The sequence below is a fragment of the Nycticebus coucang genome, chromosome 15, assembly GCF_027406575.1.
Source record: "Nycticebus coucang isolate mNycCou1 chromosome 15, mNycCou1.pri, whole genome shotgun sequence".
Lineage (NCBI taxonomy): Eukaryota > Metazoa > Chordata > Mammalia > Primates > Lorisidae > Nycticebus > Nycticebus coucang.
The window spans coordinates 70,574,631-70,589,364 of NC_069794.1; the positions used below are offsets into that span (position 1 = coordinate 70,574,631).

The window sequence follows — 14,734 nt, forward strand, 5'->3', positions numbered from 1 at the left end:
CCTTTACTATTCAACGTAGTGCTGGAAGTTCTAGCCAATACAATTAGGCAAGACAAGGAAATAAAGGGAATCCAAATGGGAGCAGAGGAGGTCAAACTCTCCCTCTTTGCTGACGACATGATCTTATACTTAGAGAACCCCAAAGACTCAACCACAAGACTCCTAGAAGTCATCAAAAAATACAGTAATGTTTCAGGATATAAAATCAATGTCCACAAGTCAGTAGCCTTTGTGTACACCAATAACAGTCAAGATGAGAAGCTAATTAAGGACACAACTCCCTTCACCATAGTCTCAAAGAAAATGAAATACCTAGGAATATACCTAACGAAGGAGGTGAAGGACCTCTATAAAGAAAACTATGGCTTTCTGCCTGTGGACGCTGCCGAGGAAGCATCGTTAAAGTCTCTCTTCCCACTGCCGTCATGTCTAAGTCAGAGTCTCCTAAAGAGCCTGAACAGCTGCGGAAGCTATTCATTGGAGGGTTGAGCTTTGAAACGACTGATGAGAGTCTGAGGAGCCATTTTGAGCAATGGGGAACGCTCACAGACTGCGTGGTAATGAGAGATCCGAACACCAAGCGCTCCAGGGGCTTTGGGTTTGTCACATACGCCACCGTGGAGGAGGTGGATGCAGCAATGAACGCAAGGCCACACAAAGTGGATGGAAGAGTTGTGGAACCAAAGAGAGCTGTTTCCAGAGAGGATTCTCAAAGACCTGGTGCCCACTTAACTGTGAAAAAGATCTTTGTTGGTGGCATTAAAGAAGATACTGAAGAACATCACTTAAGAGACTATTTTGAACAGTATGGGAAAATTGAAGTGATTGAAATCATGACTGACCGAGGCAGTGGCAAGAAGAGGGGCTTTGCTTTTGTTACGTTTGATGACCATGATTCTGTGGATAAGATTGTCATTCAGAAATACCATACTGTGAATGGCCACAACTGTGAAGTAAGGAAAGCCCTGTCAAAGCAAGAGATGGCTAGTGCTTCCTCCAGCCAAAGAGGTCGAAGTGGTTCTGGAAACTTTGGTGGGGGTCGTGGAGGTGGTTTTGGTGGAAACGACAACTTTGGCCGTGGAGGAAACTTCAGTGGTCGTGGTGGCTTTGGTGGCAGCCGTGGTGGTGGTGGATATGGTGGCAGTGGGGATGGCTACAATGGATTTGGTAATGATGGAAGCAATTTTGGAGGTGGTGGAAGTTACAATGATTTTGGCAATTACAACAATCAGTCATCAAATTTTGGACCTATGAAGGGAGGAAATTTTGGAGGCAGAAGCTCTGGCCCTTATGGTGGTGGCGGCCAATACTTTGCCAAACCACGAAACCAAGGTGGCTATGGTGGTTCCAGTAGCAGCAGTAGCTATGGCAGTGGCAGAAGGTTTTAATTATTCCCAGGAAACAAAGCTTAGCAGGAGAGGAGAGCCAGAGAAGTGACAGGGAAGCTACAGGTTACAACAGATTTGTGAACTCAGCCAAGCACAGTGGTGGCAGGGCCTAGCTGCTACAAAGAAGACATGTTTTAGACAATACTCATGTGTATGGGCAAAAAACTCGAGGACTGTGTTTGTGACTAATTGTATAACAGGTTATTTTAGTTTCTGTTCTGTGGAAAGTGTAAAGCATTCCAACAAAGGGTTTTAATGTAGATTTTTTTTTTTTTTTGCACCCATGCTGTTGATTGCTAAATGTAATAGTCTGATCATGACGCTGAATAAATGTGTCTTTTTTTTTTTTTTTAAAATGTGCTGTGTAAAGTTAGTCTACTCTGAAGCCATTTTGGTAAACTTTCCAAAAGTGTGAAGCTAGAATTCCTTCAGGGTGATGCCAGGTTCTATTTGAAATTCATTTACAACCTGCTTGGGTGAAGAAGCCATTGTCTTCAGAAACCTTGGTATAGTTGAACTGAGGGTTACTGTTGTGACCTGAAGCTCACCATTTAAAGGGGTCATCCAAGGAAAATCATGGAATTATTGGTTATAAAGGTGATTGTTGGCATATCCTATGCAATATATCTAAATTGAATAATGGTACCAGATAAAATTACAGATGAGAATGAAGCTTGTGTATCTACCATTATCATGTGTAATCAATAAACGATTTAATTCTCTTGAATGAAAAAAAAAAAAAAAAAAAGAAAACTATGAAATCCTCAGAAAGGAAATAGCAGAGGATATTAACAAATGGAAGAACATACCATGCTCATGGCTTGGAAGAATCAACATTGTTAAAATGTCTATACTTCCCAAAGCAATCTACCTATTCAATGCCATTCCTATCAAAATACCAACATCGTACTTTCAAGATTTGGAAAAAATGATTCTGCGTTTTGTATGGAACCGGAAAAAACCCCGTATAGCTAAGGCAGTTCTCTGTAACAAAAATAAAGCTGGGGGCATCAGCATACCAGATTTTAGTCTGTACTACAAAGCCATAGTGCTCAAGACAGCATGGTACTGGCACAAAAACAGAGACATAGACACTTGGAATCGAATTGAAAACCAAGAAATGAAACTAACATTTTACAACGACCTAATCTTTGATAAACCAAACAAGAACATACCTTGGGGGAAAGACTCCCTATTCAATAAATGGTGTTGGGAGAACTGGATGTCTACATGTAAAAGACTAAAACTGGACCCACACCTTTCCCCACTCACAAAAATTGATTCAAGATGGATAAAGGACTTAAACTTAAGGCATGAAACAATAAAAATCCTCCAAGAAAGCATAGGAAAAACACTGGAAGATATTGGCCTGGGGAAAGACTTCATGAAGAAGACTGCCATGGCAATTGCAACAACAACAAAAATAAACAAATGGGACTTCATTAAACTGAAAAGCTTCTGTACAGCTAAGGAGACAATAAGCAAAGCAAAGAGACAATCTACACAAAGGGAAAGGATATTTGCATATTTTCAATCAGACAAAAGCTTGATAAGTAGGATCTATAGAGAACTCAAATTAATCCACATGAAAAAAGCCAACAATCCCTTATATCAATGGGCAAGAGACATGAATAGAACCTTCTCTAAAGATGACAGACGAATGGCTAACGAACACATGAAAAAATGTTCATCATCTCTATATATTAGAGAAATGCAAATCAAAACAACCCTGAGATATCATCTAACCCCAGTGAGAATGGCCCACATCACAAAATCTCAAAACTGCAGATGCTGGCGTGGATGTGGAGAGAAGGGAACACTTTTACACTGCTGGTGGGACTGCAAACTAGTACAACCTTTCTGGAAGGAAGTATGGAGAAACCTCAAAGCACTCAACCTACACCTCCCATTTGATCCTGCAATCCCATTACTGGGCATCTACGCAGAAGGAAAGAAATCCTTGTATCATAAGGACACTTGTACTAGACTGTTTATTGCAGCTCAATTTACAATCGCCAAAATGTGGAAACAGCCTAAATGCCCACCAAACCAGGAATGGATTAACAAGCTGTGGTATATGTATACCATGGAATACTATTCAGCCATTAAAAAAAATGGAGACTTTACATCCTTCGTATTAACCTGGATGGACGTGGAAGACATTATTCTTAGTAAAGCATCACAAGAATGGAGAAGCATGAATCCTATGTACTCAATTTTGATATGAGGACAATTAATGACAATTAAGGTTATGGGGGGGAAACAGTAAGAGGGAAGGAGGGAGGTGGGTGGGGCCTTGGTGTGTGTCACACTTTATGGGGGCAAGACATGATTGCAAGAGGGACTTTACCTAACAATTGCAATCAGTGTAACCTGGCTTATTGTACCCTCAATGAATCCCCAACAATAAAAAAAAAAAAAGTCCAAAAAAAAAAAAAAAGAAAGATAGGACAAAGTCTCCAAGGATCTAGACAAAATTAGAAAGAATGTAACAAAGCTTAAAGAATCGAAGAAGTTATTCATGGCGTTTCAAAACACAGTAGAAAACTTTAAGGATGGATTATGTCATGGAGAACAAAGAATTTCAGAACTTGAACACAAGGCCCTTGAGCTAACCAGTCATTTAAAGAGGCAGAAAAGACAGTGAAAGAGAGCTATGGGACTACACAAAGTATAAAACATTAAGAATTATAGGAATCATTGAAGAAGAGAATCACAAAAGTATGGAAGCCAGAGATAAGTTCCCAAACATCATTAAAGACTCAGACATATACCTAATAGATGAGTATCGAATCCGGTTGACTCAATTCAAGCAGAGCATCTTCTAGACACATTGTAATTAGCCTGGCCAAAGTAAAAATGAAAGAGAAAATTCTACAAGCAGCCAAGAGTAAGCAGCAGCTGACCTAACAAGGTCAAAACCATCAGGGTGATAGCTGATTTCTCAGCTGAAACTTTACATGCTAGAAAAGAGTGGGCTCCCACCATCAATCTTTTCAAAGCAACTGCCAGCCTAGGATTCTGTATCCTGCAAAGCTAAGTTTCATATTTGAAGAACATGAGAAATCAAATAAAACCTGTTAATGGTAAGAAATCACTGAGGACATTTGTCCCTACAAGATCTGCAGGAAGTACTCAGACCTGTATTATACACAGTCCAACACTAGCAAAGTAAAGACTCCTGGAACTAAAGGACAGAGGCTAGCTCTCACAATGGCCCAAGTGATAAAACAAAGTAACAGACCTTCACACAAGACAAACAGACTCCTTTAATCTTTCAATCCTGTGAAAAAATCCCAAATAGCCAATGCAATTCTATAAGATAAGAACAAATCTGGAGACATCATTTTATCAGACTTCAGGTTATACTACAAGTCTATGGTAATCAAATAAAAATAGAGACATAAATCTATGGAACAGAACAGAGAATCTAGAGATGAAACCAGCTTCTTACCACCACCTGATCTTTGATAAAGCAAACAAAACTATACACTGGGGAAAAAAATCCTATTTAATAAAAGGTGGTGGAAGAACTGATTAGCCACATGTAAAAGGCTGAAACTAGAACCACATCTTTCATCACTCACAAAAATTAACTCACAATGGATAAAAAAATTTAAATATAAGACATGAAACTATAAAAACTCTACAAAAAAGTTTGGGGAAAACTCTAACAATATCAGGCTTGGGAAAGAATTTATGAAGAAGACCCCAAAGGCAATCGCGGTAACAACAAAAATAAACAAATGGGACCTGATCAAGTTAAAAGTCTCAAGTTTCAAGTCAAAAGAACTCAAGTATATCAACAAGAGCAAAGAACTCTATTAAAAACTGGGAAAGAGATATGAACAGAAACTTTTCTCATAAAGACAGATGAATGGCCAAAAAACTCATGAAGAAATGCTGTTTCTAATCATTAGAGAAATATAAAACAATATACAACATCTCCAACATTTTTTGTGGCCGAAACCTATCCCCAGTGTTTACAGTCCACATCACAAGTTTCCAAAGCAATAGATGCTGGCATGGGTGAAAAAAGAAAGGAACACTCATTCATTGTTGGTGAGACTGCAAACTATTATAGCCTTTAGGGAAAGAAGTATGGCGAGTCCCCAAAGAACTACAAGTAGACCTTCCATTTGATTCTGCAATTCCATTACTAGGTATCTACCCAAAAGGAAAAAAAAGCATTTTATCATAAGGACATTTGGTTTCTAAATGTTTCTAGCAGCCCATTTTATAATCACAAAGATGTGGAAACAACCCAAGTGCCCTTTACCAAGTGAATAGATTAACAAATTGTGGTATAAGTATACCAGGTATACCAGCCATAAAAAATGTTGGAGTTATTGCATTTTTGTAACAACTTGAATGGATTCAGAGAACATTCTCCTAAGTAAAGTATCACAAGAGTGGAGAAATAAGCATCACATGTACTTAATACAAATTTGTAAACTTATAAGTAACAACTATATTATTACATGTCAGAAAAACTCAATGAAATTCAAGAAGAAGAGAATGGGGGTTAATGGTTCAGTAGGTTCCTATCCAGTGCAAACACTATATGGGTATATCACCTACTTCCTGGGTGAAGGACACAACTACAACCTGGACTTTACTTTACAAATATAAACAATACAACCTAATTATATGCAGTCTCATATTAATTTGAAATTAAAAAAAAAATAATAAAAGATGATTGAAACATTTCACAATAAGGCCAGGCATGGTGGCTCACACCTGTAATCCTAGCAATCTGGGAGGCCGAGGTGGGTAGATTGCTTGAGCTCACAAGTTCGAGACCAGCCTGAGCAAAAAGTGACACCTCTTCTCTACTAAAAATAGAAAAACTGAGATAAGAGGATCACTTGAGCCCAAGAATTGGAGGTTGCTGTGGGCTATGACTCCAAGGCACTCTACCCAGGGTGACAGCTTGAGACTCCGTCTAAAAAAAAAAAAAAAAAAAAAAAAACTCACAATAAATTTTAGTGAATTGTGGTCTATTCTTAACATGAAATGCCATGTAGCCAGGAGCCTTAAAAATTGTTTTGTTGAATTTTTATTGATTTGACAAAATGTTCTGAACAGATTTCTAAGTAAAAAAAATTAATATATAAAAACAAAAATACTGGCTCGGCGCCTGTGGCTAAAGTGGCTAAGGCACCTGCTACATACACCTGAGCTGGTGGGTTCAAATCCAGCCCAGGCCCACCAAACAGCAATGATGGCTGCAACCAAAAAATAGCCAGGCATTGTGAGGGGCGCCTGCAGTTCCAGCTACTTGGGAGGCGGAGGCAGGAGAATCGCTTGAGTCCAGGGCGACAGCTTGAGGCTCTGTCTCAAAAAACAAAACAAAACAAAAATACTTTGAGTTTAAAAGCTAAATATGTTGGGCGGCTCCTGTAGCTCAGTGAGTAGGACGCCGGCCCCATATGCCGAGGGTGGCGGGTTCAAACCCAGCCCCGGCCACACTGCAACAGAAAAATAGCCGGGCGTTGTGGCGGGCGCCTGTAGTCCCAGCTGCTCGGGAGGCTGAGGCAAGAGAATCCCGTAAGCCCAAGAGTGGAGGTTGCTGTGAGCTGTGTGACGCCACGGCACTCTACCCAAGGGCAGTACAGTGAGACTCCGTCTCTACAAAAAAAAAAAAAAAAAAAAAAAAGCTAAATATGTTGTTGGAGACACCTGTACATAAGAAAATGCAAATGCTAATTAATAGCACAACCCAAAACATTATGAAAAGTTAAAAGAAAGGAGATACTAAAGTTAGCTTCATGGAGATCATCTCCATGGATACAATTAAGATGGTGAAGAGATGATGACATGCCTTATACACGACTGATTAGCATGAATTGGTAACAATAAAACATGATAGTCAACAAAGATGTCTAAATGGTAAAATTAAAAGCACAAAAAATTAGGCTGCAGGGAGATGAAAACATGAGAAAGTTTGTAACAGCTAATGCTGTTTTGTAGCACAAGTCTCTAAAAGATCATCTAATATTGCCATACTCTGTCTTAAACCCATTAAAAATGTTCAACACAGGGTGGCTCCACAGAGAAGGGCACCAGCCCCATATGCCGGAAGTGGCGGGTTCAAACACAGCTCCAGCCAAAAAGTGGGGAAAAAAAAAAAAAAAGTTCAACATAATCTAAAGTGGCAAAATGTCAGTACAAAATATGGGTCATGAAAATCATTATATGGGATCGAAATACAAAATCACATCACTACATATAATTTATTTCTAAGATAAGTTCATATGTAAGGCATTTTATCATGCATACAAGATTATTTACATAAATCCACCTTAACAGTATTTTTTCCTCTAATTTCTTATTCAAATAAAAGCAAGCAAAATTAAAACATTGAGAGATTTAAACATATATATAAAATGTCAATAATGATTAGATGAGAAATCATTAAAATAGACTTGACAACTAAATTAGAATCAAAATTACACAAGAAAGTAATTTATTTACTCAGAAAGCAATACATTACCTGAATTTACACAGTAACTTTCCTCTTGGGAGGTCAAGTGATTTTCAAAGATTGAGCCATATTTTCAAGAATGAGATTTTATTAAGTATGATTTTAAAATATGTTTTCTGAATTGCAACAAAAATTTCTGTCACTGCAAGACTAGTTTTCATATTGGAAATTGCCAAATTTTCTCATTAAAAATAAGTTACACTGGAAAATTCAAAAGCATTATAATACCTAATGTGTTTTGAACTCTTAAGATACACATGACTAATTTACAAATCTAAGATTATTTTCTATATATAAAACAGATATAAAAAAAGATGTCTCAAAAGCTGTTCATTTGATTTTTTACCAGATTTGGAGAAGTCTCTTTGATAGAACATGGCTAGATACCATGGCTCAGTAAGACTCAATATCAAATACTGACTGTATTAGTTTCCCAGGGTTGCTATGAAAACGTATCACAACCATAGTGTTTTGAACAACAGAAATTTAACTATTTCCCAGTTCTAGAGGCTAGAAGTCCAAGATGAAGGTGTCCTCAGGGCCATATGCTCTCTGGAGGCTTTAAAGATCTGTTTTAGGCCTCACTTCTAGTTTCTGGTAGTTCATTGGCTGCGGCAGCAATTAATTCCAATCTCTACATGGTGTTCTCCTTGTGTACATATCCCTAAGTCTAAATTTGCCCTTTTTTATAAGGATATCAGTCATATTGGATCAGGGACCCAACCTATTCCAGTATGACCTCACCTTAACTGACACGTTTGCAATGACTTTATCTCCAAATAAGTTCACATTCTGAAATAATAGGGGTTAAGACTTCAATGTATTCATTTTGAAGTAGACACAACTTAACACGTAACGGTCTACCCTCTGGCCTTCCCCTACCCCAAATTCGTGTCCTTCTTACATGCAAACTATATTTGTCCCATCTCAAAATCTCCAAAAATGTTAATCAGTCTGGCATCAATTTTTTTTTCTATGTAAATGATGCTTTTATTATATTAACTAAGAAACAATATCTGGCATCAATTCTAAGTCCAAAAATCTTACCTAAACATTGTTAATTAAGTCCTAAATCTCATAATCTAAATCATCCAAATCACTTACGGGCAAAATTCTACAAATGAAAACAGACAAGTTATCTGCTTCCAAAATATTAGGTTATCAAGTATTAAATGTCCAATTTGGAATAAAAAATCTAGTTTATTATCTCTCAAACAAGAAGTAGTACAATTAAAGTATGTGCCTACTTTAAATTCCATCACATTGGAATAAAGGGCACTTCAGGATCTGATCCCAGTCATTGCACACATCCAGTTTTGAACCTCTTCTTTTGCAGCTCATATTCTGCTGAGTTAAACTCTTACTTTCAGACTTCTGTAAAGCTATGCCTTTTATCTACCAAACTCCCATTATCCTTCAGGTATCATTCTGTAGATCATTCCTTTAGGAAACCAAGACTGTACTGGACACTCTTCCAGTATGCTCCCATAGCACCCAGCACTTACACCTACCACAGCATTTATCACACTACATTAAAATTGCCCTTTCCCAGGCTCAGTGCCCGTAGCACAGTGGTTACAGAACCGGCCACATACACCAAGGCTGGTGGGTTTGAATCCAGCCTGGGCCAGCTAAGCAACAATAACAACTACAACAAAAAAATAGCTGGGTGTTGTGGTGAGTGCCTGTAGTCTCAGCTACTTTGGAGGCTGAGGCAAGAGAATTGCTTATGCCCAAGAGTTTGAGGTTGCTGTGAGCTGTGATGCCATGGTACTCTACCCAGGGCAACACAGTGAGACTGTGTCTCAAAAAAAAAAAAAAAAAAATTGCCTTTCCCTATTAAACTGTAAGCACATAAATGGTGTCTCTAATCCCCACTTCTTGCATAGAGTAGGTATTTCACTAATTATGGAAGGAAGAAAGGAAAAAGAATGATCCCAACTTATCTGCTATTTCATGACTTGCATTCTACCTTTAATTCCTGCTTGACCTCACAAACGCAAGCTGTTGGTCACACTGGTAATCAAAATTAATGAATGTAGGACTTCATTAATATAAATTCACTATTTTTATTTTTTTAGAGACAGAGTCTCACTTTCTTACCCTCAGTAGTGTGCTGTGACAGCACAGCACACAGCAACCTCCAGCTCTTGGGCTTAGGCGATTCTCTTGCCTCAGCCTCCCCAGTAGCTGGGACTACAGGTGCCCCACAATGCCCGGCTATTTTTTTGTTGAAGTTTGGCCAGGGCTGGGTTTGAACGCGCCATCCTCAGTATATGGGGCTGGCGCCCTACTCAGTGAGCCACAGGCGCCATCCAAATTCACTATTTTTAACTGGAAAAATCACTTACTGTAGTAGTTAGGAATGAAGGACATTATCACTATTCCAAATCCACATTGGGAAGATATTACCATCTTGGGATACTAAATAAAACAACTATAACTATACTAATACATATTAATAAAAATGCTATCAAGAGATGAAAGATTAATTGCAAGCCAAAATTCTAGTATATATCTATTTCAAGTAGGCACACATGTCCCCCAAATAGTGGAGGTGGAGGAGGATTAACAGACTCACTTCTTAGGAAAATTTACCAAAATCACTGAGGTGAAGAGTCTTCAAGTTGTCAAGCTATAAGTCCCCTCATCCCTCCTGTATTCAGCCACTGATGCTGAAAGGAATGTCCACTGTGGTAGTAAAAGGATGAGAGGCACTCTCTTGGGTTAATAGCAGACCAAGCAAATGTTGTTTCTTATAAAACAATTGATAGTAAAACGATTTCTGTATTACTTTAGCTAGGCTGAAAAGTACAAAGTTGTGGGGAGAAGGACTGAGAGTTGGGGAGAGAATTCAAAATACTACACTAGTGTGAAGTTTTTACAGTCAAGTCAGGAATCTAAAACATGAATAAGCTAGAAGTGGGCCGGAAAAAAACCAATGAAATAGACAAGTTAGGGGGCGCCTGTAGCTCAGTGTTCAGGGAGCCACCATATGCTCCGGAGCTTGTGGGTTAAAACCAGGCCCTCGCGTGCTAAATAACCAAAAACAAAAACAAAACAAATAAAAAAAAATAGCTGGGCACTGTGGCGGGCACTTGTAGTGCAGCTACTAGGGAGAAGGCTGAAGCAAGAGAATTGCTTGAGTCCAAGAGTTTGAGGTTGCTGTGAGCTATGATGCCACAGCACTCTACCAAGGGTGACAAAGTGAGACTCTGTTTCAATTAAAAAGAAAAAAAAATGGACAAATCGGAGTCTAGAAAGTGTTGCTGGGGGGAGGTGGGAATTAAAGTCACATTCTAGGGACAGTGAATTAATCACTTTGGTTGGAAGGTGCCTCAGTAGTGACAAGTCAGAGTGTCACTATAGAGGACTTCTGAGTGGCAAAATGCAAAAGGGTGGATTTTATTCTGGGCAGAATGAGTCATTAACAGATTCCGAAGAATGGTACACTATGTGGCTTAAATGATACTTCGTGGAAGATTAACCTAAGGATCTCAAACAGGATGAATTAAGAGGAAAGAAATTGAAGGTGAATAATAAATTGAATTTCCTGACACAAGATAAACAAAAATGCTATAAAACACCAGAAGCTAGCTCTTTCCATTACATATACTGTTACCATTTATATTATGCATATGTATACTAATACAAATAAAAAATATCATTTGCCAATACTTAATTCTAATTCACAAAGCCTACTTTCTTCTCTCTTTTGTTGTATCTGAATGTTCTTTGGCTTTCTGCTTAGAAAGGCATGATGTAAATCTAAGAAAGAAAAAGAATACGACTTTTAATTTTCAAGAAATTTGCATATAAAAACTTACTAAAATGTCTATGAATTATTTTTAAAGTACTACTTTTTCAAAGTTTCAAATGTTTTACGTGGGATTATTATATCTCTTGAACTTGACCTTAAACATAATTGAGGTTTCTTTGCTTAGTACTTATGGTCCACTAAAATGTTACAGTTTATAACCCGGGATGTTTCTTAAAGTTGATAAAATCTGGAAATTAACCGGTTCATTTTTATGGTTGACATTTTCATGACATCTGTTAGAAAAACTTCACGCTATACAAAGCGGTCATAAAACTTTTAGTTAGGTTAACAAACGTGGGAGAAACTCTGAATTAAGACACGCCCACACTCCACACCACCAAATCGGTTTCTTGTTCTAGTGTTCGCCCACGGTGGAGTTCTCCGACTGGAGACAGATGTGTCACAGGCCTGAAGTGCCCTCGGGGCCTGTGGTGCAGGTCCAGTCAAGAGAACAAACAGTACGTTTCACCCGTCAGGCTTCTCCCCCAGCGGCGCCCCAATCCCGGTTCCCAGAGACAGCCAGAACCGCGAAGCTCCAGCCAACGCACGTCCGAGGGAGGAGCTTGGGTGAGTCTCACAGAAAAGTGCCCATCCCATACCTTAGCTAAGACGGTGAGGCTGCCCTCTCGCGCAGCGACATTTACACGGCTGTGGTGCCAGGCAGCTGCTGCTCCTGCCACGGCTGCGCCAGTCACTGCCGCCGCCAAGGGGCCAGGGCTCGGCGCGGCCCATCGGCCGGTAGCGAGCCCGCGCCGCAGTCGTCCGCCCCAAGCTGCCCAACGAGCGCCACTCTTCGCAGCCGCCGCCATCTTTGCGGAAGCGCCGCATCGCAGCGCCGCGCCCCCAAGACCTGAAAACTCTCGCGCGTCAGGGGCTCTCGCGATACCCGGCAGGCCTTGGCCTGGTCTCACGGGTCTGGACCTTGCGGGGGGCTGCCGAGTTGACGCTGGGTATAGGATCCCCTTTTGGGGTCAGTGGGAGTGGGATAACTGCGGAAATGTCCAGACGATTCAAACAGGCCTTCCCAGTCCAAGACAAGATAGTGCCATTTACTGCGTAGGACGGTCTCCCACTTTCCTTAACGCCACGGTAGGCGCCGGAGAGAGCCAGTGGTCTGAGACAGGCGTTTCTGACAATAAAGGGCCTTAATTGTGATAGATTGCGACCTTTGCCTTTTCCATGGCCGTGTTTTTAAGGGTATAGAATCCCATCCCTGGAATGGTTGGGAGTTAGAACTGAAAAGTTTTGCATTTTCCACAACACTAGTTTGGCTCTAAACTAGTCTGCCTATTTTAACAATTTCTTAGCGAAACAGTATTTATATCATGCTATTCAGAAATTTACGTAAGTTGCAGATACCTTCTCCCAGCCATTTAAAATAACTCGCCCAACCTCTCCTAAACTCTTGTTTAAGAAAAATGTGTTTGTGTATTCTCCTACTTTAACAAGTAAGCAAAATTTTTAAGGTTTTGTTTGTATGTTTATTTTTGTTTAAAAACAGATGGAGTCTGTCCCTGTTGCCCAGGCTGGATTCAATCGGGAGAAATGTGATCCTCCAACCTCAAGTGATCCTCCCACTTCAACCTCACAAATGTCTGAGATTACAGGCATGCCCCACCATGCCGGCTTTAAATTTTATTTTTTAATTGTGGTAAAAATGTATAGGTAACACTATCATCCTAACCATTTTAAAGTGTACAGTTGCATGGTATTAAATAGAATTCACATTGTTGTGCAACTATTATCACCATACAACTCCAGAACTTTCTTCATCTTGCAAAATAGGCAAACATTTTTTAAAAAGTCTCTTCCCCATCTCTCATGTTCATTCCTTCTTATGCTCATAGTTTTGACTGTTCTTTGATTTCTGCTAAATCATATCCTAACCCAGCCTTCTTTGATTTTTCTTACGAATTCCCAGACAAAGCTACTCTTTTTATTTTAGACAATCACTATTTGCTAACGTTGATTGAGTTTAAATTCTGTTTCAACAAAGTATTTGATGGTTAACTTCAGTACCACCTGGAAAAAAAAAACAACCCAAAACAATAGCATGCACCCCCAACCTCCTATCAACAGTGACCTAGATGTTTTGCCTTGTGCAGGCTTCCTCAGTCCAGGTTTTTCCATTGGTGATAAATAGTTTAGCTGAGGCAGAAGACTTGGCTTTATTTCATAGCTTGTGATGTTTCATTTGTTGGCCTTTTCCTGAGTAAACTTATTTAATAAATTCGTTGTTCAGCTACTGAAATGTCCTTAACTATTAGGAACTATACTTGGACATGCACTAATACAGCTAAAGTCAAAGGTGCCAAGACTCCTGATCACATAATTGCTGTTATCTTGAAATTTTGCAAAATAAATTAAAAAAAAAAACAACCCCCCCTCCCCCCCCACCATACTATATCTAATTTGATCACTCAATGGAAGTTCTTGGATCATTTTTGTCATTATCCACCCTTAATCTTTGCTCCCTTTCTCTTAGCCAGGTTGTCTAAATTAATCTACGGTTAGAGCGTCCTCACTTTTTCCCCAGCTGCTGAAATCACTTTTTTTTTTGTAGAGACGGCATTTCACTTTATCAACCTTGGTAGAGTGCTGTGGCGTCACACAGCTCAACAGCAATCTCCAACTACTGGGTTTAGGCGATTCTCTTGCCTCAGCCTCCTATGTAGCTGGGACTACAGGTGCCTGCCACAACGTCCAGCTATTTTTTGGTTGCAGTTTGGCGGGGGCTGGGTTTGAATCTGCCATGCTCTGTATGTGGGGCTGGCGCCCTACTCACTGAGCCACAGACACAGCCCAGCTGAAATCACTTTCAATGTCCCTTTCCAGGCAGGAAACAGAGGAAACTAAATGTGCAAGGTGATTCAAACTCAAAATTTGAATCCTGGCTCTACTAAGGATGATTGCTAAGATTTGGAGCAAATTATTTAATCTCTCTCAGTCTCAGTTTTCTCATCTGCAAATGAGGTGGGGAATTAAAAGAGAGATTTTATATGAAGTGACTGCCAAATATCTAACACATGGTAGGCTCAT

The 14,734-nt window shown here is 39.6% G+C and overlaps 2 protein-coding genes across 3 annotated transcripts in view; one reads left to right on the top strand and one right to left on the bottom strand.

The window, feature by feature from the left end:
- MICU2 (mitochondrial calcium uptake 2) overlaps positions 1 to 12,529 on the bottom strand; it is a 179,509-nt gene extending 166,980 nt beyond the window's left edge. For both annotated transcript variants that reach the window (XM_053563059.1, XM_053563057.1), the window contains exon 1: positions 12,295 to 12,529. In XM_053563059.1, the coding sequence (XP_053419034.1) occupies positions 12,295 to 12,504 (210 nt within the window). In that variant the 5' untranslated portion in view covers positions 12,505 to 12,529. The remainder of the gene's footprint in view (positions 1 to 12,294) is intronic.
- LOC128566321 (heterogeneous nuclear ribonucleoprotein A1) lies at positions 366 to 2,115 on the top strand. Its single transcript, XM_053563060.1, has one exon. It carries the CDS (start codon positions 426 to 428, stop codon positions 1,386 to 1,388), a length of 963 nt encoding a protein of 320 aa, XP_053419035.1. The 5' UTR covers positions 366 to 425; the 3' UTR covers positions 1,389 to 2,115.
- Positions 12,530 to 14,734: the final 2,205 nt, after the last annotated feature.